We start from the raw sequence: 24,152 nt of genomic DNA, 5'->3' as shown, positions 1-24,152 counted from the left end.
ACCTGGACCTGCCTTTATTACATATTGCGAACGACACTGATTTTTAAAAGCAAAGAACAGCTTAAATGCACTCATCATTCAGACACGTGTCGAGTTCAGTGAATTCAGGTGAGCTTGGGGTGGGGCGTTCCCCAAGAGACCACACGGACCACGGCAGAGGAGCTAGAAGCTGGGGGGTCTGACCTCGTTCTTTGGCTGGGGTCTTCCAATATTAAAAAGAAAATGGAATAATTGCAGTTAGGACTATAGCTACCGTGTTCCATCCTCTGGTTTGTCCCTGAATGACTTGGCAATGAGTATTAAAATCAACCGGAGCAGAGGAAAAGAGGTCTGATTTTAATGCCTACCAAGAAATGAGAATTAGCAGATTGGAACTTGAAAATCTGGCTGTATCTCGCCCACTACTGTCCCTTTTCATTTATTTCGCGTTTTGCTCTTCGGCGATTTATGAAATGCATCAACATATGTTTAATACTTTTGAAATAAGGTTTTTAAGTAACACGAAAAGCACGGCCCGGCCTGGGGTTTCTTCGCCTTTCACCTCTTCCGGTATTTCCAAGGTGTTGCCGGCGCTTTTGTGCTTGTATTTTGGCCCAAGTGAGGGAGGCTGTGCAGCCGGCCTCCGGGTGCTGGTGTGAGTTCTCAGCTGCAGCCACGTGCTCTTCCTAGAAATGGCCTAATGAAAAGAGTCGGGGGGTCGCTCGGGGGTCCCTCGTATGGACCAGGAAGCGAAGCAAAACTAATCCAGATTTACTCCTGGAAGAAAATGTTTGCCTAAGTATTTAGAAACAGATTAGGGCTAACCCGACACTACATCACTAGGAGCAATGTCAACACGGGTAAAAGGTGTAAACAGGGCCTTTATTCTGTACTTGGAAAGGAAAAATGTCACGGGTAACGAGTTTTCTTTCTCCAGTCCAGCGGAGGCCCCAGGTGATGCCCCTGTGTGGTTTGTAGCTATGTACCCTCCTGACTCCCCCGGAGAAAATGCTGAGTTTTAGGAGAGAGCAATTGTGGATCCGTGTATATGTATGTCTCTGTGGGTAATTACAGTCACTTCTTATCTCTAGGGCTTCTGTTGCTTCTTTCATCAGCCTCATCAAAGAGTATCCGTCCGGGGACTTCCCTGGCGGTCCAGTGGTTAAGACTTTGCCTTCCACTGCAGGGGGTGCAGGTTCAATTCCTGGTCACGGAGCTAGGATCCCACATGCCTCGCAGCCATAAAACAGAAGCAGTATTGTAACAAATTCAATAAAGACTTTTAAAAAATTGTCCACATCAAAAAAAAAAAAAAAAAAAAAGCATCTGTCCGGCCTAAGGTCTCCCACCCCACTCCCCCTACCCCCGCTCCCAACCCCGGCCGCATCCTGTTCCCAGACTCTCTCATTTCAAGAGCTGCTTGTGAAATCTCACTTCTGTCTTGTGCATTTCCCCCCCAGTTTTCCCCCCAGCAGTGCTGCAGTCTTGAGGATTACCGAGTTGTTTCCAGTGGTCTTCACCTGTATTAGAAGAGGCAACACCCAAATCCACCCTTAGCGGCCCAAGTGCACGAGTAGACGGCCCGGGGTCTTCTCCTTCCGGTCAATATAAACACACCTTGCTGTTGGTTTCTTCTCTCCTTCTTCAGCTCCTCTCTTCCCATCCTGCCCCCTCCTCCCTTCCCCAGCCCTCCTTCCAGATGTCTCAGGCAACATACTGTCCTCTTTGGGCCCCAGAGAGTGGGCCTGTTAGCACTCCCACCCCGCTGGGGTTATGCTCCTGGGGGAGGGGCACCAGCTGCCATGCCCGTCGTGCCTCACACCTTCCCTCCCCGTGTCCTCCTGCCCTCTGCACCCTGACTCAGCTCTGGCCTCAGGGGCCCCCTGCCTGGCCTCCTAGGCTGGGCCTCAGCCCACTTGCCCTGGAAAACCCCCCCCCGGGCTGCTCTTCGTCTTGAAGGAGTCGTTGACGCCCTCCCCGAGGCTCCCCCAGGTGTCCCGAGAGCCAACAAAGCCGAGCAGGGTCACGAGCTCCGCTTGCATCTCTTTTCCCCGTTGGATTCGCTGCCTTTTCATGTGTCGTCTGTAGCAACGTTTTCTTCCACGGGGGTGTCTGTAAGGCCCCCGAGCTCACACACACACCCTCCCTGGCCGATGAGGTTGAGAACTAAGCCCTCGAGGTCACACCAGGTGGGAGAGCCCACCGGCCACCCTGCCCCCTGGACTCCAGCCGAGTGGTCTGTAATCCTGGCTCTGACTGTGGCCGCTTAAAGTGGATGGGGCCTCCGAGCCTGTGGCATCCATCCTGCGTTGGGCGGGACCCCGGGCAGCGGGGTGATTCTTCTGGGGCCACAAAAAGCAGAAGAAATCACATGAGAGGGCTTCCCTGGTGGCGCAGTGGTTGAGAGTCCGCCTGCCGATGCAGGGGACGCGGGTTCGTGCCCCGGTCCGGGAAGAGTCCACATGCTGCGGAGCCTGCGCGTCCGGAGCCTGTGCTCCGCAACGGGAGAGGCCACAACAGTGAGAGGCCCGCGTACCGCAAAAAAAAAAGAAAAAAAAAAAGAAATCACATGAGAGCTCAAGGCCGATCCCTGGTTCTCACACCTTAGGACATCAGAATCCCTTGCAGGGCTGGTTAAAACACATCCCAGGGGTTGTGATTCTGGGGGCTGGGACGGGGCCTGAGAACCTGCATCTCTAACAGGTGCCCAGGTGGTGCTCCTGGTGGGGACCCACTTTGTACACTGTAGGGAAGCCTTTCCCCCGAGGGGGGCTTCCTGGTGCCGGGTGAAGACACTTGTCACCGCCCCCTGGACGCCTCCGGACCACACACCACACACATGGTGGTGGCTGGGCAGAGGGGTGCAGCCTCAGTTCTGCCTCGCGGTCATGACCTCGCCTGTCTGGTGACTCTTGCAGGGAAGAGAAGGAGAGGTGGATCCGGGCCAAGTATGAGCAGAAGCTCTTCCTGGCCCCGCTGGCGTGCACGGAGCTGTCCCCGGGCCAGCACCTGCTGCGGGCCACCGCCGACGAGGACCTGCGGACGGTCATCTTGCTGCTGGCGCACGGCTCCCGGGACGAAGTGAACGAGACCTGCGGGGAGGGGGACGGCCGCACGGCGCTGCACCTGGCCTGCCGGAAGGGCAATGTGGTCCTGGCCCAGCTTCTCATCTGGGTAGGTCGCCCACGCGCCCTCGGCACTGCTCCGCGGGCATCATTCTGGGAGAAGGCTATCGTTGCCCGCCTGGAAGTGGGAAGCATTAGTAATAGGGAATTTAGGATTTGGGGTGGGGGGGCTCCCTTTCAGCCCACCTGTGTGAGGGCACACACAGAGCACCAGTTTAAAAGGGAGGAACGAAGTCTCCTTACGCGGGCACAGTGGTCCACTTTGCACGGCATTTGCTAGCGTTTCTGCCGGGTTCATCTTTGGGATGGCCCCGCCTTGGGTCAAGTGTAGTTGGTGATGTTCCTCTTGTTGCTTTTACAGAAGACTCCCGTCATCGTTCTGTGGGGAAGGGGTGGAGAGAGGCTATAAACTGAGCGGTTTATGTGGTTTTCCCGTTGCCACACCTTTGAATTTTTCGTTCACATAACACAAAAATGCTGGACCCTAGACTTTGAGCCTTGATGTGGTCGGAGTTTGTCAAAGGGCTTCTTCTGGACTCTTCCGATTAATTTCCGCTGGGGAGAGTTATCTTTTTAATCTCTATTGAAGCATTTGCCATGCAGCTTGAACGGGGAGAAGAAAGGGAGAAAATGACTGTGCCACCAGGAGCTGCTTCGGAGAAGCCCACACCCCCTGCCTGGCCGCTGCCTGCATGCCTTTGGGGTCCTTGGCCACAGCAGGTCCCCATTCGAAGGGTGGCGGAAAGCTGCCCGTTGAGAGGGTCCTGGGTAGGGAGGAGGGGTGTGTGCTCACCGGTAGTGGGACACTGTCCAGAGGTGGGTCACCTGCTGGGGGCTCTTCTGCTCCCAACCCCAGGGGCAGGCGATGGGTCTGTCCAGCACAGCTGAGAATGATGCCAATTTCTACATATTTTTACCTGACTCTTGGGATGGCTGTGATGGGAGAACTAGATACACAGATATCAGAAACACTCAGTGTTCAGCTTCATGTTAGCAGTTGCATATGAGTCTGCTGGGGCTGCCCTGACAAAACACTACAGACTCAGGGGGTTAAACAACAGAAATTTATTTTCTCACAGTTCTGGAGGCCAGAAGTCCAAGTCCAAGGTCAAGGTGAGGGCAGGACCTTTTTTTCCTGAGGCCTCTCTCCTTGGCTTGCAGACTTCTCTCTGTGTCCTCACAGGGCCTTTCCTCTGTGTGCACATGCATCCCTGCTGTCTTTTTCTCTTCTTATAAGGACACAGGTCATATTCGATTAGGGCCCCACCCATATGACCTCAGTTAACCTTAATCACCTCTTTAAAGGCCCTATGTCCAAATACAGTTCAGCATATAAAGTTTGGGGGAACACAGTTCCATTAACAGATTGCATGCCATCTTTCCCCCTCAAATTGGCCAAGAGTTCCCTTAATGCTAATGCTTCCTGAAGACGAGAGATGAGACTCCCATCCATGGTGGTGGAAGTGGACATCAGTCCACCCTTTCTTAAGATCCAGAAGCTTAAAACTATTTGTGTAATTTAGTCTCGTGTTACCCCTTCTAGTCATCACTCTGACAATCAGAGATCCTGAGAAAGGTTCTATATGAGGCTGTACATCACAGCACTATTTAGACCAATGACAACTTTAAAACACTATGTGTAGGGACTTCCTGGCGGTCCAGTGGGTGAGACTCTGTGCTCCCAATGCAGGGGGCCTGGATTCAATCCCTGGTCAGGATTCGATCCCCACATTCATGCGACAACCAAAAAAAAAAAAAAAAGATCCTGCATGCCACAACGAAGACCCGGCACAGCCAAAATAAAAATAAATAAATTTTTTAAAATAATTAAAAAAAAAAACACACACAATGTGTAGCTACCGAGGACAGAGTAACTGAGTTATGTTCATACGGAGGATATTATATGGCTGTTATATGTCATGCTTTTGAATAACTTTTAATGATCTGAGAAAATGATCAGAGCACCAAGTTCAGTAAACAAAAAGATAAAAATTATTTGTGCAAGTTTTATCTCAGTTATTCATATATGCATTTAGATTCAAAGAAGAACCATTAGAAGGAAATCCGCTGAAAGATTAACCAAGATTATCTCTGAATAGCGAGATTATACGTGATTTTTTCTTCTTATGCTCTTACGTATTACCTATGTATTTCCTTCAATGAAAATGAATCGCCTCTGAGATCAAAAGAGTGATCGTTTTTTGTGTTTATAATTGGAAAGTCAAAATAGAAATAGCAAAACTAGAGTTATCCTTGGTCCGTTTCTGTTGCACAGGGGAGGGGCTTTTCGATGCAAAAAGCACACTCTTTTCTGAAAAGAATACACCTGGCGGGGGTAGCGGGGACGGGGACAGGGACACTGGACGCTGGTCTCACCCGCGGGTTCCCGGTAGCGCGTCCCGGGGTCCGCATCTGCCCCAGCTGCCTGCGGGGTTGAACAAGGCGCCCTGTCCCCTCCCTCCCGTGACCCTAATGCGGTTCTGTTACCTTTGCAGTACGGGGTGGACGTGATGGCCCGCGACGCGCACGGGAACACGGCGCTGGCCTACGCGCGGCAGGCCTCCAGCCAGGAGTGCACCGACGTCCTGCTGCAGTACGGCTGCCCCGACGAGCGCTTCGTGCTCATGGCCACCCCCAACCTGTCCAGGAAGAACAATAACCGGAACAACAGCGGCGGGAGGGTGCCCACCATCATCTGAGGACCGGCGGTGCCCGCAGCCTCCCGCGCGCCCTCAGGGATCACGCCACGTGAGTCCCGTCGCGTCCCCTCACTCCTCCTGGTGGTCCCCAGCCAACCCCCCACGCCTCCACCCCACCCCCCTCACGCCAAGTGAAATCACAAAACCCGGATGGTCCTCAAGGGGCGAAGAGGAGGCCCGGAGGCTGCAGCATTGATTCCTTTGCATAAATTCCCCCGATCAACACACAGGAGCGACCGGCGGGCCTGGGTTCGTTGATGGTAGCACACGGTGCCGGACCCCGGTCCCTCCGGTGGCCGGGAGACAGAGCGTGGCACAAGGGACGGGACATGGGGGAGGGGAGGCGCGCAGCCAGGAGAAGGGGCAACACTCCTTACCTGGCGGTTCAGCACATCAGTACATTTCACCTCTACCAGACGGAACGCTTGGGTTTCATCTCTTCTCCGAGGAGCTTGACGGCATAAATCAGAAGCAAGAAGAGTTTGTCAGGTTTGAAGCCCCTATGATGGTATGTGTCAAATCAGTTGTAGCTAATCTGTCCAGGGAGAGCACCGGCTTCATTACACTCGTACAGCTGAGTTCTTCCAGCATTACCGCTGTTTAATAGAACATGATTAGTCATCACCGAGAAGGAAGCGTATTAGCCGAGGAGGTAGTTACACAGCACGCTCTGGCGATTGCCGCGATGTGACTGCAATGCTCTTAGAAGCATCGTATTATCCCAGACATGTTCTTGCAAGCCCTTGGAGCCCTCCTTTCTAAATTCACTGTCATAATTTAGTATCTGTTTAATTTTTCAGTCCAAAGAGAGGAAACCAGTTGCCGAGTGTTATTTGACTGCAGTCTCCTTGGCGCAAAAACAAAACGGAAGAGATAAATAAGGGTGACTTGGAAGTTCAAAAGGAAATCACGAATTCAGCTAACGACAGCATTTTGAGCACATTTAGTGAACTAAGTAAATGCGTAAAAGGCTGTTTTTTTGCCCAAACCTGAGAGGTAGTCTGTGTCCTTTTGCCGAGGTGGGTGTCTTGGGTCTCAGTCACTCGGGGGCCACGTTGCCCAAGTCACACAGGCTTCTGTATTCTGTCTTTAGACGAGATGTGTTCAAAACCTATTTGCATAAAAGAAGTTCATAAATATGCGATGATTTCTCTACAGACAAATGGCACCTCTGTTAATTCATAAATTGAACTGGATGTGAACTAATAATATGCAACTAGTTGAGATAAGAGGGTTACAGATCATCGCACACGGGAAATATTCCCAGCAGTAAACACTTCCATTAATGTGATATACAGCTTCTAAAAAGGACCATATCAGAGTAAGATGGTGGTACAATTTGCTTATTAAAATCAAGAAAGGGGGGGATAAAAGCATATTAGCGGGGGAAAGAGGCATGTCATTCCTTGTTACTGGAAAGCACGATTTAGATCTGACCCTACTTTTGCCCACCCAGAGGAACAGGCTGTGGCAACGCGGGGGCGGGGGGGTGACTTTCCAAATCCCAGACCCGGGCGCTTTGCAGAGGTCCATCCTGACCACCGCTGCCAATTTGGGAGCACAGACTGACTCATGAAACGCCCTGAGACTTTTTTTTTTTTTTTTTTGCCTGGTGGCCAGGCCCATCCTTTTAGTACATCACCCGATTTGCCGTCGTCACGGTTTCTGGCTGCTTCAGACTTCGGCCACCTTCAACGTGGTGGCCAAACATAGTAAACCAGCTCGTGACACCTTAGGTGAAAAAGAAAAGGGGGCAACTGTGCCTTGAGCCCTTTGGCAGTATGAGGGGGAGAGGGCGTCACCTTGAAGGACGGCATGAGACTGAGGTAGCACAGAAACATAGGGCCACGTTCACCCTGCCGCCTCCGGGGAAGTTCCTTGCTCCCATATATTAAACCTTCTATTTTGTAAGAGTGTTTCCCCTTCTTTCACTTTTTTAAAAAAAATTAAAGTAGGTGGGGAAAAGATAAAGCTTTACACAGTTTCTACCTGGGTCGGGGTTTCATGGGCATTTCTAACCTTGATGCAGCTCTGTGGAACTCGGCGTTTTCCCAGGATAACAGGTGCGGAAGCCTCCAGCCTGGAAGCCTTGACAACAGGTCCGTAATCCCTCCACCCGATTTTTAATTCTGTTTCATCGCTGTGTGGTTATTTTGAATGTGAATAGAGGAAAGAAGAAAGTCCTTCCTGTTTTTGAAGAACGCATCACTGTTCTAATCCAGCCACGCGCATTCGCCTCCCCGTTAGCATAGACGTTACGTAGTGAACACAGATAGAGTATAAACGAAATTCTTAAATTATTTCATTGTAGTTAATTCCCACTGTAGGAATGCTTTATCACAGTGAAGCCTTCTTTTGAAAAGAAACGGAATTCCTTGTAAGGCTTCTCTTTGGGATGTATATGGGTGTGTACAGATTATTATATGTGTTTATAATATAATATTTTCCCAGATGACTTCTTTTTTCACTTAGCCTTTCACGACCTGAATGCTAGACTGGTTTCTTCCCTTCCCTCCCTCCAGCGCTGGGACTTCATTGATTCCTCCTTAGAAAACTCGACCCCTCTCCTGCTATTTTTAGCGATATTGATCTGCTGCAGGGGGCAGCCTGCTTTCTCGAGCCCGAGTTTTGGCAACAGAGAAAAGGCGGTAGTGGGTTTCAAGGGTTTTCTTTTAAAATAAAGGTGACCGGCGGCTCGTCTGTTTGTATGTCAGTGTCAAACTAGAAGTCCTTTCTTTGCTGACAACGCTCTCATTCCCATCTTAAAGCCTTACTGACACCAAGGCCAGAGAAGCAAGGACCCAGGGCCAGTGTTAGAAATAACCAGTTGAGGAAGGGGGTCCAGTTTTCATAGTTTATTTCCATGTAAGTTCAGGGACATGACAAGGACACAGGAAGCCACCACTGCAGAATCCCCGTAACCTTTTCTATTCAGAATTCAAATTTTTCCTTGACGAGAAACCCACTGGCTGGGGAAGGCATATGATAAGGCGGCCGCGTGTGAGGGCACCTGCACAGGTGAGCTGGGTGTATTGCAGACCTCTCTGGATTTCTCTTGTGGCCAAGAGAACCCTGCGGAGAAAGGAGCCTTGATTCTGACGGTGCGTGGGTGGACCTCGAGTACTGGGGTGGACAGACAGATGGTTTACCAAGCCAGGGTCCCGGGTTCCTTCCGTCTCCGGTCTTCCCAGTAGATGAGCAGTCGAGGGTGAGTGAGTGACGTTACTGCCATGAGTCTTTGGTCCCAGAAGCAGGTACAGTTTCCTGTCCCCCAGGAAGCCCGCCCTATGTGGAATTATCCCAGAAAGCAGGTGAGGGCAGCGGGTGCTTGCTGGCCGCTGGGCTGTCGGGGGCAGGAGAGAGCAGCTCTTCCTGAATTACTCTGGCCTGGAATCCTTAAAGCAGCACCTTTCCTGCAGGGCCACGAGTCCAGGCTGCGGCCCTTGTAGCACCGGTGCAGGGCCGTGCACTTCTGCCCCCTCCTCTGAGGTTTCGTGCCGCCTGATGCGGTCCGCTTGGACCCAGCCTCGGCCTCCAGCATCAGCTCCGGGCCTCCCAGTTTGGTGCCACCTGAACACGTTCAGGCTCATTCCCCACATTTGCAAAGGAGCTGTCACTACTTCATTAGGGAACAATAGTCCAACAAGAAAGGCAGCCCTGGGGCCGAGCAGACCTGGGTTCACCTGGCCTTGCTGTCCCATCCAGCTGCCCAGGGTCCTTCCTCAGCTGTGGAACCCTGTGGCCTTGCAGGGTGTGGTGACGTTTGGACCGGTGTGGTAAATGCCGGCCCGATGCCCGCCAGCCCGGAAACCTGCCCCAGCCAGTGCCCTGGGGGGGCGGGGGCGGCCAGGCCCTCCCGTCGAGGCTCTGACCCTTCTCTGTCTCTGCTGAGCCCGCCGTCGCCGTCGTCGTCGTCGTCGTCGTCGTCGTCCTCGTCGTCGGTGGGAGCGAGGCTCTCCGAGAACCCCTGCTTCTGGGCAGCCCCTCCCCCAGGGGTGAGCCCGCACTGCCCCCTCCCCGTCACTCACCGCCATGCGCCCACCAGCCTGAGTCTGAGTTTGATTTTCTAGGGGACGGAAGGGTGAGTGTCCCCTTCAGGCCCTTCACCCCCGCTGCTTCTGGCCAAGACCACCCTTCGCTCTCCCGCACCCTCTGCTGTGTCGTCGATCCCAAGGCCTCTGTCCTTCAGACGCCTCCTCTGGCACTGAGAGGCCGCTGGGCACACTCGTGTTTGGGGCCCGTTCGGTGTCCTTATCCTGCTTCCGCTTTAAAACCAGAGCTTCTTGCAGGCACTCTGGGCTGGCAGGGTGTGGCCTGAGGCTCCAGGGCCGCCTCCTCTCTCCCTCTGTCCCTCATTGAGCTGCTGTGGCTGGCCAGTGACCTTGTCCTGGGCCTGCCCTTGGTGGTACCATCCTCCCCCTTGGGAGTGGCCACTGGCTCCTGCCCAGCCCCCAGCCGAGCTGTGCTCACGGGTGACATGGGCCCCGGTGGCTCCAACCCCGCCAGTCCTTTCTCTTTGCATTTAGAGTGTTCTGGAAGCGGGGGTGGGGGGGGAGCCCGGAAGCCTTGCCACAATGTAGGTCCTCAGTGAGTAAAGTAGGGTCAGGTCTCAAAAACTGCTCAGAAGACACAGATGATTGGAAAGCAAATCCGTCGCCTCTGGACGGGCTGCTTCCACTCGCTCACATCCTCTGTCAGGTGCCCCGCAAGGTCATCGCGACTCTTCTGCAGCTCCCCTGGACCGTATTTATGTCCTTCAGGCAAACAAACTGAAGAGCCGTCAGGAAGGAACTCTGATAGAAACGTGCTAAAGATACACATCTTTCTTTCCCAGGAAATATAATTCATTTCTAACGGCCTCTTTACATGTGGGCTTCACACGCTGTGAAGTCGTGTCCTGGAGTGATTTTCAGCCCCATCCTTAACCAAAAAGCTAAATAAGGGCCTTTGGCATCGAGACTTGCATCTTTCTCTTTTAGCCGTGGTTTAGACATGTTTCTTTTTGGATTCCCCAAGCGGCTGAGGCAGGGCCTGCTTCTGCCCTGCTCTGTGCCCTACGCTGACAGGTCCTTTTTCATTCAAGTTTCTAAATCAGCTTTGCCTTTCAGTCAAGACATCAGATTCCTTCCAGTTATGCAGACGGGAGAAGCCGGGTGGGCTAATCCCTTGGGGTAGATGAAACACTGCTCAGACTTTCAGTTCCATCACTGCCAGGAAGTAGTCACTGGAACCCAAGGTGCTGTGACATCTGAGAGAGAAGTGTTGCCACACAGGGTCAGCACCTCCACGTTGGACGTTCAACCACCTAAGACGTGATCATCCCCAAACCACAGATTTTCTCCCCCTTAGAAAAGTAATGCTGTCCTAAAACAGATGTTTTTTAAAACTATGAATAAATTCCCTGTCTCATTTTGGATGTCTGCTGCTTTTTAAATATAGATTGACACTTTTTTCCAGTTGGCGTTTGCAGTCTGGGTCTGAGTTGAAATTAGAGGACATTTCATCAGCAGGGGATTCTGTAAAACGAAAAAGTCTGTTTTTAATCTGTGATTTTTTTTTTTTAAAGCCCAGATTTTAGAAGTATTTGTTTCACCAGTGTAGCAAGCACCCTCCGCAAAGCAAGGGTGCGGTGACCATGAACTTGAAATCCTCTCCTTAAGGCATTTCACTTATGAGGTGGTGTTTTTGTTGTCAGCGTTTGGGGGTTTGCGCCTTTTTGGTGAAAGTGTCCTTATCTGAGGCCCTCAAGCCATCCAGAAGGCCTTCGGTGCCGGGGAGAGGGCAGGGTTGGGGCAGGCGTGCCCAGCAGAGACCCAAGGTGGCTCTAAAGGCTGCAGGTGTACGAGCATGAGCCTGCCCCATTAAAAGGACGAGATCGCGGGCTTCCAGCCACCGCGGGACACCCGGCTCCCAGCAGGCGCCGGCTGTGCGCAAGGAGAGGCAAGGTGGCTGCATGAGTGAGAGGTGGGCTTGAGGTTTGTCTTGTGTTGGGCCTGGCTGTGGCGTCTGTAGAGAAGGACTTCCGAGGGTCGTGATCAAGGCGTGAGAGAGGTCCTCACCTGTCCGAGTGCAATTAGGACTCATCTAGATTTCAGTGTCGGTGGGCATTCCATGACCTTCAGCTTTTGAGATGCAGATGAAAGAAAGGAACCAAACAAGATGTGAGAGGGCTGGGGAGGCTTTGGAATGGAGCAAACCCCCTTAACACACCCACGGTCGGGAACAGTCACCCCTCAATCAGATTATGCCACTGTCTCCCTAGTGCCGGACGGCATCCACACCGGCCCGGAAGCTAATGTCTGAGCTGGTTCAAATACTCTTGTCATAAGGAGACTCTGCCCATCCCCTAGAAGCTCGTACTCAGAGCTGGCTCGTGGAAATTAAAGGTGTGTCAGGGGCTGGGTGAAGGACGTCCCGGGTCTCCCCACCCCTGTAACGACGCCTGTGTTAGAAACCCACAGTGCCTGGCTTCGTGCAGAGACCTTGGTGAGCAGCCCAGCTGGGGACACTGCACTCAGCTCTGCACCTGACTGAGCCGCCTGGGGAAAAGGTACATCCCGCTTGGGAGGACAGAGGCTGGACCCAGGGTGCCGTGAGCTGGGGACAAGCCAGGGAGTTAGCGCTTACTGCTCATGGGAGCCCAACACGCACCTCTCAGCCCCCCAGTCCCACCCACGGGGTCCCGGCAGTTTTCTCACCAGGACTATTACGAGTGCACTGGTGGGCTTGAGTGAGGGTCAGAGCTGTTCCGTGGTGGATAGGCGGAGGGTAGGTACCCTTACAAACTGCTCTGTGGCTGTTCACGCATCTTGGTCTTAGAAATAATGCCTTCTCCAAGCCTTCAAACGCAGCACGGTTTCTCTCCTCCGACTGAGTTTTTGTGTCTAAAATATATCAGATTCTTGGGGCTGCTGCCCCTGCCCTGGCTTGAGTGCCCTGTGCTGGGGATGCCGTGTGCACTTGACCAGAGGCCGAGCCCCGGAAGGACCGGGCTGGCAGCCCAGGGAAGGGCTGGAATTCGGCCGCACCAGCCACAGGCATCGCCACGTGGGTCCGAGGGTGTGGCTTCCTGCCCCAGACAAGCCCCGCTCTCCTGTCCCTGACTCGGAACTGGGTTCTCATCTTGCCACTGGGTGTGTTTCTGAAAGGGAAGCCGAGCAGGTCAAAGGCGATGACGGAGGCATTTCTAGGAGGGACTAGGGAAGGCCGCGCCTCGCCACACTTTAGCACACTTTTCTGTTCTGTAAATAGCCATGTATAGAAGACGGAAGCGGAGCCTGGGGTTTATCCAGAGATGGGTTTTTTCCTTTTCTTTTTTTGGTTGTTTTTATATTACCTCATTCAGCAAGTTTGTTTCACAATGACTCAATGATGCTTTATTTATATTTGTACTGTAATTAAAACCATTGACAGACATTTCACTTGGCTTGTTATTTCCTACGATCTTGTTTTGATTAAATATGCCAGTTTGTATTTTCCTGCCTTGGGATTTTTTTGTGTCAGCTGTACAGTATTCTAAGGGGACAAAAAAAAGAAAAAGAAAAATGTGTAAAGTAATGGAGAGAGGTGGCTATAGCGTAGAGGCCTCTTTCTAATAAAGAAATGGAAATACGTCTACGCCGCTTCCGTGGAGGTTTTTCTTGCGTTTTTTTTTTTTTTGGTGGGGAAGGGAGGGGAGGGCATTTTTTGTCATGATGAATTGGGTTTCTATTCCCAGGTCAGTGCTTACGGAAGGGATTCTGCTACTAGGCCCGGGCAGCCCCATGCATGAGCACACTGGCCCAAGGTGCTACAGTCATGGCAAGAAGGAAAAAAACAAGGAGCAGCTCTTCTGACCTATTTACAAGAAATTCCAAGAGGCCCTGGTTCCTCCAGCCAGGGATCGCCTGGGCCCGGAAGTTCTGATACATCAGATGCTTCAGCTGTATCTTTGCACTGGACCCACAGTGCCCCAGATATGTGATAAGGACTCAGCGGTGGCTAGAAAATAAACCCATTCCAGGACGGTGTTATTACTAATATTAAAATGTTCTCATGCAAAATAACATTCTATCTTTATCCCCCAATTCAGAAAAGTATAAAGAAGGTAAGACTCACCCAAAATGCCACCACCCGGACGTCACCACAGTTAGTGATTGGAGCACCGTCCAGACTCTTCTCTCTACAGACAGACGGATGGCTTTCCAACCCCCCAGGCTTCCATGTCAGTAAAGATAGAGCCGCGTGATCACAGGACAGGTAGTATTTACAGTTTCTGCTGGGATTTCCCCGTGGCGTGGGGCGCCTACAGCGCCACAGAGTGTCTGGTGAATTGCGCAACACAGAAGGGAGCGAGCCACCCAGCCACGCAGTCACATGACCCCCAGCAGGCCAAATTCAAACCATGACAAAGGTGGCCTGTCTTCTAGTAAATAAGCCAAAAAAGGACCAAGAACATTGCGTTTTGGAGGAATCAGCTGCATTCACGTGCATATTGGTTATCTATTTGGTAAGAGATTTACAAAACAGTTCTTTTAAGTAAGGGATGACACCTAGAGGTAGGCAGGCCAGGGCTGCATGGACAGTTCCAGAAGGCCATCTGGGCCCAGCCTCCTCCCGGCCACCTGGTCAACCATCACCTCCTGGCCCCCACAGAGGGCTGTTCCACATCCAGCGTCTGCCTTCCAGGTGGGGAGAAGGGAAGGTGCAGCAGACACGGCCCTTTTATTTGGCGTCCTCAAAGCCCCGCTCGTGACCACTGCCACACAGCCGGCCAGACCAGGTGGCGTCCTTCAGGGCTGCAAGGGGGGCTCAGTGGGGCAGGGTCTGGTGGTAAGGAAGAGCGGGGAGCAGGTGTTGAGTGGGCAGCCGTCGGTCTCTGCCCCTCCGCCCGTAAGTTTCCCCAACATCCAAACACACCCTTCTGTCAACACCCAGACTCCCCAGAGAGCTGCCCGGTAGGCGGGTTGGCCCGGCCTCACCACTGCTCAGCGGCTCCTGGCCTGGCCTGGCCTGTACCCCGTCCTGACCGCTCCCACCTTCCCTCCAGTGCTCTTGAGTCAGCCTCGGAGCGTCCATCTCCCTCCTGGGAGATCACAGCTTCTCCGCCTCCGGGGTGGGGAACTGAATCACTCACCTTTCCAGGCCACGGAAAGTTCTGCGGCCTCAGTGAGGTAACTAGAGTGAGACTGAGTGCCTAGATTTTACAACCAAGATTTTTTAAGTGATCGTATGCAGTGCTGGCCAGGCTACAGTGGGACTGTCCCTAACACGCTGTTGGTGGAAACGAAGTCAAACAGCATTTCTGCACAGCGATACGGAATTGTGTTGAAAGACACTGAAAATGTTCCCTCTGGCCCAGGAATCCAGGGCCTAGACGAGGCTTCATCACAGTGGGGGGCTCCATAAATGTGTTAATTACATGAGTAAATTCAATGTCTAGGAATCTGGCCAAGGAGTAATGTGAGCACTTCGACATTTGTGTGAAAGATGTTCGTGGCTACAGTTTCTCTAATAACAAAACACGGGGAACGAACACAAAGTCTAAGGGTTTTTATGGAAGTATAGTTGACTTACGATACTGCGTTAGTTTCAGGTGTACAGCAAAGTCTACATACATTCTTTCTGATAGTTCTCCATTATAGTTTATTACAAGATATTGAATACTGTTGCCATGCTGTACCATAGGACGTGTTGATTACCTATTTTGTATATGGTAGTGTGCGTTCTGTTAACCCCATACTCCCAGTTCATCCCTCTCCCCTGCACCATTTTCTTTGGGGGGTTCTGCTTTTCGGGAAACCAAGCCTGGTTGTCACTCCAAGCGGGCTGAAGAGGGAAGGGTCCAGAGGGAGGCCCGCAGCTGGGCGCTCAGCGCCTCGCCCCTTCCGCCAGGCAGTCGGGTCCCCCCAGAGGTCCCCAGGCACTTCGGTGGAGCCTCAGCCTGGCCCGTGGCCCCGGGCCAGGGTCGGTCATTGATGTGCGGAGCTTTCTGGCCCCCCGCCCCGCAGGTCCCAGCGCGCTCGTGCAGGGACAACCAGAAGCCCGCGTGGAGCACCACCGCCCCACCAGCCCTAGCACATTCCCGAAGCCGCTAAGCCACGATTTATCACCATCGAGTCCCGTAAGGAGCCTAATTGGCCCATAAACGCAGTCCGATAACCGCACCTGACACCCAGAGACACTGCAGGCAATTAGCACTTATTTATTTGCATGTGGTATTGACCAAGCTCTGCTCTGGCCTCAAGGTCTGTCTGTGCTCCAAGCTGGAGAGAAAGAACCTGGTTTACTGCACTGTGGAGGGTACATGACCCACACATACACACAACACACACATAGCATGACACACAACACACACAACACATATACATCACACACCACACACACCACACGTGCACACACACCACACTACACACATAAACACACCACACACATATGCATGACACACGCACATATACATAACACACCACACACATACCACACGTGCACACACACCACACTACACACACACATATGCATGACACACAACACATACACATAACACCACACGCGCACACACACCACACTACACACATACACACACCACACACATATGCATGACACAACACACACAACACATATACATCACACACCACACACACCACACACATACCACACGTGCACACACACCACACTACACGCATACACACACCACACATATGCATGACACACAACACACACGCATATACGTAACACACCACACACACACCACATGTGCACACACACCACACACACTACACACATACACCACACACATACATGACACAACACACACCCCCCACACACAATACACGTACTACACATGCACCACACACAGCACACGTGCGCACGCACACACACACACACACACGCACACACCACGTGAACAGGAATGGTGAGAACTTTGGCATTGCACTGCTCCTGGCTGAGGATCCAGTGATCATTTGTGTGCAGCGTCCTCTCTTGCTAAATGCTCAACAGATCAGGCACCCCAGTGGCTGCCCACTCCTGTGCCATCTGTCCAGGTGACTCTGCACCAGGCAGGCTGGGGAGGGGCTGGGAGGACAGAGTAGCCCAGGCCCTGTGCCCTGGTTGTGTGGACTTGCGAAATGCACAGCAGTTTGGTCACTGTGGCTCCATCGCATTCGTCTTGGCTTTGCCAAACCACACTCGGGGAAATGACTTCCTTGAGCAGCAGGTGCTGGCCTGGATGCCGAGTTCCCAGAGAGCTTGGCTGCGGCTTCTCCCAGTGCCTGAGCTGTTTGGTATGAAAATGAAATATTGCCTTTTAGCAACAAACTGTCATGCTCATTGCCAAAGCAGTGTATTGGATTAAGACGTGGGCTGTACACTCAGACAGCCTGGGCTTCCTAGATCCTCTTGTTACCAAGTCCAAGCTCTTACTGCTCGCCACACGACAGGCCAGTAAATCGAGAGATGAGTTGCTGGGGCAAGAAATAGCGACTTTATTCAGAAAGCTGGCAGACCGAGAAGACGGTGGACTCGTGTCCCAAAGAACCGTCTTTCCCGAGTTAGAATTCAGGCTTCTTTTACACTAAAGGGGAGGGAGTAAAGTCAAACATCTCCTGGTTCCAGTCAGACTCTGGAGGGGATGTGTTCATTTCCTCCTTCCTGTGGTCATTCACAGGTGGGCCTGGTCAGGATGTTTCCTGTGAGCTAAACAAAGGCATTTTAGCTTAATGCTCATTACCTGGGAGGCAGGCTTCCCAGAGATGGGCCATTATGTATCATTCAAACTTCTAGGCAACATCCCTGTAGTGATGAACTTGTAATAGAGGGAATTCCCTGGTGGTCCAGTGGTTAGGACTCAGCACTTTCACTGCCGGGGCCCAGGTTCGATCTCTGGTTGGGGAGCTAAGATCCCGCTCGCTGTGCGGCGTGGCCAAAAAAAAAAAAAACCTTGTGATAGAATACAAAAGTTCTTCCCTATTACAGTCTGAATGCTCATCTGTCTAAGGGGTGTAATGGTAATACTCACATTGGAGGGTTGTGAAGGCTAAAGTTAGTACATTTCTTAGAACAGTGTTTAGTGAGTGCACAGTAAGGATTAAAAATCATCACCATCATTAAGGTCACAGAAAATCTGGAACATCAAATTAAGCAACACCATACAAATATTAAAATCCCCCCTAATCCACATGCAAGCAGGAAACATTTTGCAGGAGATGAGAAGACGTTTATAACGCAGAGTGAGAGTTTGCAAAAAGCAAGTAATCAGTGTGTATACCATGAGTTCTATTTTGGCTGGGAAAAAGTACATAGAATTACATATATGTATATATGTATAGAAACGCTCCAAAAGATGGTGCAGCGGATCTTAACAAGAGCTCTCTCTCAGATTATTCATGATTTTAACTTGTTCTCTGCTTATTTGAATTTTCTGATTCATCTGAACATTTATTACTACTATAACTTTTTAAAATAAGGAAAGAAAGTGAAATAAACAACTACCAACACCTCAGAGATGGGCACTCTTTGCATTTGAATGCGTGTCCTTTCAGCCTTCTAAAGAATACAGATGTACTTTTCTTTTAAAAAATAAAATAACATCCTTCAAACCTTTGCAGCCGCTCTTCCCTGCAGATGTTTGTTTAGAAATTTTTCAAGCCTACAGAAAAGTTGAGGAAATATTTCATTGAACATCAGAGATACCTCATTTGTATTCGCCAATTGTTAACATTTTAACACATTGGTGATTTCTATATAGATGATAGATAGATAATAGGTTAGATAGATAGATATAAGATAGATGATTAGAGATTAGAAAGATGATAGATGATAGATGGTAGATAGATAGATGATAGATAAATAGACAGGTAATAGAAAGATGGTAATGTACACACACACAATGCTGAACCACTTGAAAGTAAATTACCAACATCATGATTTTTCACCCTTAAATAAATAAGCACAAGGACTTTCTCTGTCGTAACTACAAGACCATTATCACTCCCAAGATAGTTACCATTGATATGATATAATATGCAGCCCATATTCAAATCTCCTCAATTGTCCCAATAATGTCTATAGCTGATTCTCCTCTCATCCAAGATCCAATCAATAATCACTCGGTGCCCTGAGCATGAACAACTTTTCATGTCAAAAAAAAAAAACATAGCTCGTATGATTTAAACATTCACTCAGGAATGTGGCCGCCTGGTCCCCAGCACTCTACCGATATGGTGCTAACATTTTCTTTTCCAATGCGAAAGGCAAAAAACTAGGATCTCTTAGTCTACCTGCATTTTAACACTATTGGGGTGGAAATGTTTTGCTTAATAACAATCTGTATTTTGTTGCTGTTACCCTTGCATATACTTTGCTCCCTTTTCTTTCTGAGCATTTGCATTTTTCTTAATGATGTGTAAACTTAGAGGATATTAACCCTTTATATAGCACATTTATAAAATTTTTTCTCATTGTTTCATTTCCTTTCCAATTTTATGATTTTTTTAATGTACAAAATTTTAAGATTTATATCCTCAAATAGTCTTTACTTTTATGATTCTTGCCCGTCGTGTGACGCTTAGAAAGTCCTTCCTCACCCAAATTACACAAAACTCAATTTCTCTTCTAGTACACTTCTATTATTTCACGGTACTTTATTTAAACCTTTCATCCATCTTCCATTTGTGAAAATTTTATTTCTTCCAAATGGCTAGCTAATCGTACCAATTCCATGTATGAAACAATAGGATGGAAGTCCTTTTTAACATATGACGCATAAATTATGGAATATTCATATAATAGAATAATAGTAGCCATTAAAAAGAATAGAGTAGACCTGTATGTACTGATGGGGGAAGATGTCCATGATATACTGTTAACAAAAAGTCAAGTTGCAGATCAGTGCATAGACACGTAGCAAGTGACCCCCAAACCAAAGGTCCCATGTGTGTATGTGTTTGTACACACACACACAGACACACACACACACACACACACACACACACACACACAGAGCATACTCTGTTGTCCCTCTTGGTCTCTGCTGGCCGCTCCTCCTTTTTTGACTCCCAAATGGTAGATGTCCCAGGACTTGGTCTTTAGACTATTCTTTATCATGAGACCTTCCTGAATGATCTCATCGAGGCCCAGAGCTTTCAATATTTGCCCTTGAGTTCCAAATTTATATCTCTAGCCTTGTCTCTGCCCTGAGTTCTAGACTCCTATATCCACCACGAAGTAGGTATTTGGATGTTGTATAGTTACAAATTATTTTGGCTATAGATAATGGAATACTCAAGTAACAGAGGCTTAAGCATTAAAGATGCTTAATTGTATCACATAACAAAATATTTAGAGGCAGACGGTCCAGGTCTGGCACTGTGGCTCAGCAGTGTTAATTTTTGTAATTCAGGTTCTTTCATGCTTCTCCACTTCGTTAGCAAGCCACCTCACAGTCAAAAGGTGGCTGCCATAGCTCCAGACATTGCATTCATGTCCATGGGATAAAGGGGTGGCACTGGCCACATCTATCTTTTTTATCAAGAAAGCAAAGGTATTCCAAGATTTTCCACCATTTTCCAGCAATTTTTCCCTTTGTGACTAACTCATTGGCCAGAACTTGGTCATATGAAGCAAGTATCTATCCTTTCCAGCCTCTGTCCTGTGGGTAGAAAAGAACAAAAGGAGGCTGGGAATAGGTGTTGGGGTAGCCAATCAATAGTTCCTCTGATATCTAATAGTCATCTCAAGCGCATCGTTTCCAAAACAGAAATTAATGTTTCCCCCCCAATACAACCCTCCCAAAGAAGCCCCGTCTTCGTAAATACCAGCTCGCCCTTGCCAGGTGCTTGCCCAGATGTGCAGGAGTCATCCAGGACTTCTGTCCCTTCCGATCACCCATCATCTCCAAAGATACCTCCCAGAGCTGACCACGTGTCACTCCCTGCAGCACAGCCACCCAGATCCAGGCGCCGGATGCCTCCAATACCAGGCTGTTTCCCTGCTTCTTCTGCTGCCCCATTTGTTTAACGTCCACCTGGCAGCCAGAGTGACCCTTTTAAAGTGTAAGTCAGCTCCTGAAACACCTGTGCTCTCCACACTGATAGCTTCCCAGCATCCCTAGAATAAATTCAAGATGCTTACCTTGTCTTGCAAAGGTCCCATGAGATCTTGCCCACCACCACCCTGACGGCTCCTGCACGAGCTCCCCGTCCCACAGGTACACTGGCCTTGCTCGTTCCTGAGCTTTGCCAATAGATCCATTCCCATGTTTGCACTTGCCGTTCCCTCACCCACTCCACTCTGTTCCTCATCCTGCCTTTCACGTGCCTCCTCTCTCCTTCCTTAGGTCTCTGCTCGGAGCTCAGGTCCACTGACCACCCCACCTGAAACGGCCCCACCACTCTCTCCCCACTTATCCTACTTTATTGGTTTTCATGGCACGTACCCCGATTGAAATTACACCACATGTTCATTGTTACCTGCTGAAGTGTGCACCGCCCACGGGAACACAAGTCCCCGGAGGGGCAGGCCCTATGCATGTCTCATCGACCACTTTTCCCAGCACCTAAAACAATGCCTCGCGTACAGTAAGTGCTTATAAATGTATCGAATAAACGCATTGGACCTCTCCGCATTGCTCAGGGAGTCCATTAACTGTAACTAGTCTACCCCACCCAGCCTGGAGCTCACGACACTGAGTTGCCCGGATGAGCAGCTAGACAGGCCCCCAGTGCCTGACTTCAGCATGGCTGGGGGAGGGACAAATACACGCCATTTTCCTTTATTTATGTCGATCACTCGCTCCCACCTACAGCTCCCGCTGGATTCACTGGGAGCTTGTGAAGACTACAATGCTGACCTCATCTCCAAAGGTTCCAATTTCATGGTTGGCAGTGGGTCCCAGGCACCACCCACGGTTCACAGCTAATACGGTGTGTCAGCGAGAGCCAGGTTGGGGTCCGGTAGCCCTCGTGGGCGTACCGTGCTGGGGAGATTTCAGACGGCGCCAGAAAGGGAAAACCACGAATGGCAGTGGTGGTTCCAACAAGACAGAAGTTTAGACTCACGTTCCATTATGGATCATATAAAATTTGGGAGTCCTGCGGTGGAGGGTCGAGTCTTCGGGGACACAAGTCCTCTGAGCCCAGCACTTGACCACCGCTAGGTGAGACCCTCCTTCGTGTGGCCCCAGGCGGCGTCTGCATGCAGACTGGAGAAGAGAGGCAGAGGCAAGAAAGGGCACTGGCCCGGAAGGTTTCCATTTCATTCTCCAGCCAGAAGCCCATCACGTGGCCACGTCCAACTGCAAGGGAGGCCGGGTGTGCAGTCTCACTCTGGATGGCGTTGTCCCAGCAGAACACATGTTCTTGAAGGGCAGACACCGGGCGGCAGTTCCAGTCTCCCTCACAGAGATGTCCTTCCCCCGGACTCAGGCAGCTTATCTGGTACCACCAGGCTCTGAGCGAGCCACATCCCAGAGCCCAGGTCCGGAGCAGAACACGGCCCATCTGTTCCTCATTCATTCAGTGAAACACAGAGACGTCATGGCATGCCAAGAAGGAAAACCCTAGACCCTTCCTTGCTCCCACCTACCCCGACCCCATCACCCGTCCCCCCGACTTTCCTCCCCTGCATGACAGCTGTGCATGCACGTGAAGTCCTCCTCATTGGACCCCCAGCTCTGCTGAGAGCAGCTGCCTGCCCTCCCCCCTAATCTCCCGCTCTGCCCAGCAGCCCTGGGCATTGGTCCTTGGCATCCTAAGGGGGCAGGGGGCGGGCTCCTTGGCTTTCAGATTTATTCCCTGCTGAGCCCCATGGAGCTGGCTCCTGGCATGTGGCCTTGGCTGGCACCCTCAGAAGACCCGGGCCTGTCTAGCCCACATGTCTGCCCTGGGCTTCCAGAGTTGACAGGGACAGCCATGCAGGAGTGCCGATGTCAGGCCTGGGCCCCCTGGTGACAGAGGCATACTAGTTCAGCCCTGAGGTTGGGGCCTCTGCCCACCACTCCAGCCACCCTTTCAGCTCAGTCCAAACAAAAAGCACCAAGAGGCACTGTCTGCCCCTACAGAGGGGGCACTGGGGATGCCCGCCCTCCTGTGCCTGGTCTCCTGGTCAAAGGCCTCAGTAGAGGCCAGCCTGGAACAGGTTCTGAAGGACTCACGAGTCTGGCAAACAGTCGTGCCGGCCACCCTGAGTCAGGACGGGCTGCTACACCAAGGACGCGGAATCCAGAGATGGGGATGGATTCCACAAAGCTGCTGGCAGCCCCTGAGACCCCTCCTGCTCCAAGATGCCGAGCGTCCACGTCTTCCTCCATCTCAGTCGCACCAGGTGGTTGTCTTTGCTGAATGCGTTTGCAAGTCTGTAGCTCTGGGCAAGAGGGAAGGTACCCAGTGCTCAGGGAAGGAGCTGATTGGTTTATTATTAGGCATTAATACCAAAAGAGGGTTAGTTCGCAACCACTCAGCAGGTGTCTGCAATGGACGAGCAGGCAGGGCTGCGCCAGGCTGCCCAAGGTCCTCTGAGGGTGGCTTAGGAAACGTGTGCTTGCAGAGAACAACATTGTTCCAGGAGAGGCCTGCAAACGCCTGGAATGTCCAGCAGTGGGGAGCTGGTTAGAGAGACTGTGGAGCAGCTGACCACAAGATCCAGACCCTTCCATGTGTTCTGATTATGGAAAACTGGCCACAATACATTAAGTGAAAAAATACAAGGTGCAGAACGATGTGATTCTGCATATGATTCCATCCTGTTTATCCATTTATATACACTGATGCGCACATAAAAACAACTTCTGGAAAGGAACACAAAAAACTGGGACCCCTGTTGGGCATAGGGAAGTGCATCACCATTCCCCGCCCTTAAGGATCAGAGAACCTGTTGGATTTCCTCTCCCTGAGCAGTAATGAGCTGGAAGCAGCTTTTCCCAGCTCCGGAGAGCTGACTGTGAGCCTCCCTTCCCAGCTCCGTGCTCAGTGACATCCCATAGGTAGCTTGAAACTGGCCGTGGTTGGAGTGTTTACACCAAGGAAATTGGCAAACACTATACAGCGGAGGTTTTTTCCCCCCGACTGTTAAGCATTTACCACACACCTGAAAGAAAGCGTCTGCTCTGTGGTCACATACGCATGGAAAATGCTGAATAAGGGACCCTGCACCGCTCTGGAGCCTAGGCCTCGCGTGGGCAAAGTGAAGGCTTCCAGAAGAGGTTGAGTAAGGAGACTGAATTTAACAAATTAATTTTCATGTGATGCACCCTTTGTTACTGCTATTCTCAGGGACACACAAAGGGAAATATACCTTCTTGAGTTACCAACTTTAATGATATATTTAGTCACACTTTTTATCATGAACAATGATGGTGGATTCAGCTGCTAATGTG

At 50.8% G+C, this 24,152-nt stretch overlaps 1 protein-coding gene across 5 annotated transcripts in view; it reads left to right on the top strand.

Moving 5' to 3' along the window:
- Positions 1-13,420, top strand: part of AGAP1 (ArfGAP with GTPase domain, ankyrin repeat and PH domain 1) — a gene marked incomplete at its 5' end in the record, with an annotated part of 560,328 nt that extends 546,908 nt beyond the window's left edge. For 4 of the 5 annotated variants that reach the window (XM_082658104.1, XM_082658106.1, XM_082658105.1 and 1 more), the window contains 2 exons: positions 2,898-3,153; positions 5,600-13,420. In XM_082658104.1, coding sequence (XP_082514230.1) covers positions 2,898-3,153; positions 5,600-5,803 — 460 coding nt within the window. In that variant the 3' untranslated portion in view covers positions 5,804-13,420. The remainder of the gene's footprint in view (positions 1-2,897; positions 3,154-5,599) is intronic. The other variant, XR_014296980.1, reaches the window with a different exon arrangement.
- Positions 13,421-24,152: the final 10,732 nt, after the last annotated feature.

Source organism: Grampus griseus (assembly GCF_964374135.1).
Source record: "Grampus griseus genome assembly, chromosome: 7".
Classification (NCBI taxonomy): Eukaryota; Metazoa; Chordata; class Mammalia; order Artiodactyla; family Delphinidae; genus Grampus; species Grampus griseus.
This window is presented reverse-complemented; position numbering and strand designations above follow the sequence as displayed.